The sequence below is a fragment of the Arachis hypogaea genome, chromosome 1 (assembly GCF_003086295.3).
Source record: "Arachis hypogaea cultivar Tifrunner chromosome 1, arahy.Tifrunner.gnm2.J5K5, whole genome shotgun sequence".
In the NCBI taxonomy this organism is placed as follows: domain Eukaryota; kingdom Viridiplantae; phylum Streptophyta; class Magnoliopsida; order Fabales; family Fabaceae; genus Arachis; species Arachis hypogaea.
In genome coordinates this window covers 11,753,094-11,756,958 of record NC_092036.1, presented here as the reverse complement: position 1 = coordinate 11,756,958, position 3,865 = coordinate 11,753,094, and the positions used below count along the sequence as shown (strand labels likewise).

Genomic DNA, 3,865 nt, shown 5'->3' with positions numbered 1-3,865 from the left:
TATTTTTATTCAATCATATTAGTATAAAATATATATTAAAATAAATTAAATAATATATGTATTTATGTATTTAATTTTTAGTATTTACTCATTATTTTTGAAATTGATCTTATCTTATTACATTAACTAAAATCCATTTTAGAATTCGAATCAAGTTTTTTTTTTTAAAATCGTAATGTTTCTTTATATTATTATACCAACACTTTTTTTTAAAGCCTCCAATGAAATTGAATCTAGTTGATCTATAACACTATTAAAATGCAATTAGAATCCTAAATTAATATTTCAATGAATTAAAAAATAAAAATATAATTATTTTAAGAAAAAAGAGTGTTAAATATATGTTTAAAAAATTTAAACATATAAATTTAATTAAATAACCATATTAAACAATTTACACAGTTAATTAATCAAAATTTCTTGTCCTGTATTTGTTTTTTTTTTGTCGTTTTGTGAGAAAGTTGGCAGTTTTTGGAGGCAACGAATAAAACAGAAAAAACAAACAAAAAACGAAAAATTACATCTTTGTCCAACCTCTTCTTCCTCTTTCTTCGTCCTCTTGGATCAAAATTCTCCTCAAATTCTTCGCAACCCTAACCCTAACCCCCGATTCAACCCCGCAAATTCCAGCTCCCTCCGATCCATGAAGAAAATCCAACACCGATTGGACTCAATCCACCGCAATTCTCACCAAAAATTCCCAAAATTTTATTTCCATAAACCCTAATTCTTACTTTTTTTTTTTCCTTCAATCCAAATCGCAATTTCGGTCATGGATATACCACTCCCCCCGCCGCCGTCTTCCTCCGGCGGCGAAGACGGCGGCGGCGGAGACCCGTATGCCAACTGGTACGGCAACATCGACTATCTCCTCAACATCTCTGCCATCGGCGCCGCCTCCTGCGTCCTCATATTCCTTCTCGTGAAGCTTCGCAGCGACCACCGCCGCATGCCGGGACCCGCCGCACTCGCCGCCAAGCTCCTCGCCGTCTGGCACGCCACCGGCCGTGAGATCGCCCGCCACTGCGGTGCCGACGCCGCTCAATTTCTCCTAATCGAGGGAGGAAGCGCCGCCGTTCTTCTCTCCATCGCCGCCCCCGCACTCCTCTTCCTCCTCCCTCTCAACCTCTATGCTGGCGACTCCATCCTTGACGACCAGTTCTCCAAAACTACCATCAATCACATCACCAAAGGCTCGCCTCTTCTCTGGATCCACTTCGTCTTTACCGTAATCGTCGTTGTTTTGGTCCATTTCGGAATCTCCGCTATCCAGGAACGGTTGAGGATCACTAGGTTTAGAGACAATTTTGGTAATTTGAGTGATCCTTCCTCGAATTCCACTGCTATATTCACCATCATGGTGCAGGGATTGCCAAAGATTATAGGTGCAGATAGGGCTGTGCTGCATGAATATTTTCAGTATAGGTATCCAGGGAAGGTTTATAAGGTCATTGTTCCAATGGATTTATGTGCATTGGATGATTTGGCTAATGAATTGTTGCGAGTTAGGGATGAAATTTCGTGGCTGGTTGCAAGGATGGATTCGCGGCTGTTGCCGGATGATGATTATGATGGTGGTGAAGGTGGTTTAGGTGGTGGAGTGGAGCAGGGTGGTTGGAAGGGAATTAGGCATTGTTTGATTTGTTGTTGGAAATGGTGGAAGGGATTTTGTGCTGATGTGATGGCAAAATTCGGTTACACGGATGATGAGCGGTTGAGGAAGTTACAGGAGGTTAGGGCTGAGCTGGAGAATGAGCTGGCTGATTATAAAGAGGGCCATGCGCCGGGAGCTGGAGTTGCGTTTGTGATGTTTAGGGATGTGTATACTGCTAATAAGGCTGTTCAGGATTTCCAGAATGAGAAGAGGAGGAGGATAGGGAAGTTCTTTTCGCTGTTGGAGCTGAGGTTGAGGAGGAATCAGTGGAAGGTTGAACGTGCCCCCTTGGCGACTGATATTTACTGGAAGAACATGGGGACGCCAAGGCTCTCGCTGAAGTTGCGTCGGGTGTTTGTGAATACATGCCTGATGCTTGTGTTGTTGTTCTTTAGTTCACCACTTGCTGTGATCAGTGCTCTTAAGAGTGCTGGGAGGATCATCAATGCCGAAGCCATGGATAATGCACAAAATTGGGTGGCTTGGGTGCAAAGCTCTAGCTGGCTTGCAAGCCTTGTTTTCCAATTTCTGCCGAATGTTATCATATTTGTTAGTATGTACATTGTGATACCTTCGGTGCTTTCCTATCTATCGAAATTTGAACGCCATTTGACAGTGTCTGGGGAGCAAAAGGCAGCGCTATTGAAGATGGTTTGCTTCTTCCTTGTGAACCTCATTATCTTGAGGGGTTTGGTAGAATCATCATTAGAGAGCGCAATCCTGAAGATGGGGCGGTGTTATTTAGATGGAGAAGATTGCAAGAGGATTGAGCATTACTTGAGTGCATCATTCCTGTCGAAGTCATGCCTCTCCTCGCTTGCATTCTTGATCACTAGCACTTTCTTAGGTATATCTTATGATCTCTTGGCTCCGATTCCTTGGATCAAAAGAAACCTTCAGAAGTTTAGGAAGAATGACATGCTTCAGTTAGTTCCCGAACAAAGTGAAGAATACCAGCTAGAAAACCAGGACACCAATGGTCTTCAGAGACCATTGATGCAAAATGAAAGTGCTTATGACAATTCCAGTATGGATAACCCAGAGGGACAGGATCTTTCTGTGTATCCGATCACCGGAAGCTCACCTGCACCGAAACAAACCTTTGATTTTGCACAGTATTATGCCTTCAATTTGACAATATTTGCACTGACTTTAGTGTATTGTTCATTTGCTCCACTTGTGGTCCCTGTTGGTGTCGTCTATTTCGGGTACAGATATGTAGTTGACAAGTACAACTTTCTGTTTGTGTATCGTGTTCGTGGCTTCCCTGCAGGAAACGATGGGAGGTTAATCGATACTGTGATATTCATCATGCGTATCTGCGTCGATCTGTTCTTGATGGCTATGCTGCTGTTTTTCTCGGTCCAAGGTGACTCCACAAAGCTGCAAGCTATATTCACTCTTGCATTGTTGGTCATGTATAAATTGTTGCCTTCTAGTAGTGATAGCCTTCAATCAACTCTTTTGGAAGGTGTTCAAACAATTGAAAATGTTGTTGATGGACCAATTGATTACGAGATCTATTCACAACCCAGGTTTGATTGGGATAACTCTCAAGGGTGATTGATTCTTTGACATGAATGCTATTACTCAGAAGGTGTAATCTGTCTTCCCAAACAGAGGTTGTACCTCAAACTTAGTGATTAGGGGAATTCGGATAGAGATAGGGATAGGTATTATGATGATGGAGGGTTCAAGCTTATGCAGGGAAGAAAATGGAAGAGGGTTCTTTTATTGAATGTTGTGCATATTTTGTTCTACACGAGATTTTATGGCATTTTATTCTTGTCTTCCATTTCTTACCTAATAAGCTCGGTGATCATGTTAATATTGAATTGAATATTTGTACCATACGATAGATGTTTCTACGAAGTTCCTAGCATTATGAATTTGAGGGAATTTGTTCTTCTATTGTAACAATTGTAATATATATCTAACACAGTTTTGCGAATAGATTCACTCAATTTATCTTTTCAATTAAGAAAATTAAGCTTGATTTGATTAGTTGATACCATATTACCATGCATTATATCAATTATCTTGTTTGGATATCACTTAAAAGTTGTATAGTGAGAATTTTGTAGCTAAATTCTCTTCGAAATTTCAGTAAAAAAATGATGGGTTTTGTTTTGCTTGAAAAAGATGCAAAGAAAAATGAATAAACGATTTCATTGTCAAAATGGCATTTCCTTCATTATTAACCTACCGAAC

At 40.4% G+C, this 3,865-nt stretch overlaps 1 protein-coding gene across 1 annotated transcript; it reads left to right on the top strand.

Annotated features, from left to right (window-relative positions):
* Window positions 1–506: 506 nt before the first annotated feature.
* Window positions 507–3,607, top strand: LOC112796893 (CSC1-like protein At4g35870). The gene has a single exon (XM_025839564.3). The coding sequence runs from the start codon at window positions 773–775 to the stop codon at window positions 3,215–3,217; it is 2,445 nt and encodes an 814-aa protein (XP_025695349.1). The 5' UTR covers window positions 507–772; the 3' UTR covers window positions 3,218–3,607.
* The last annotated feature ends 258 nt before the right edge of the window (window positions 3,608–3,865 follow it).

Bases quoted from the DNA above. Each gene is read 5' to 3' on its own strand.
- LOC112796893 (XM_025839564.3), top strand. From the start codon at position 773: ATGGATATACCACTCCCCCCGCCGCCGTCTTCCTCCGGCGGCGAAGAC.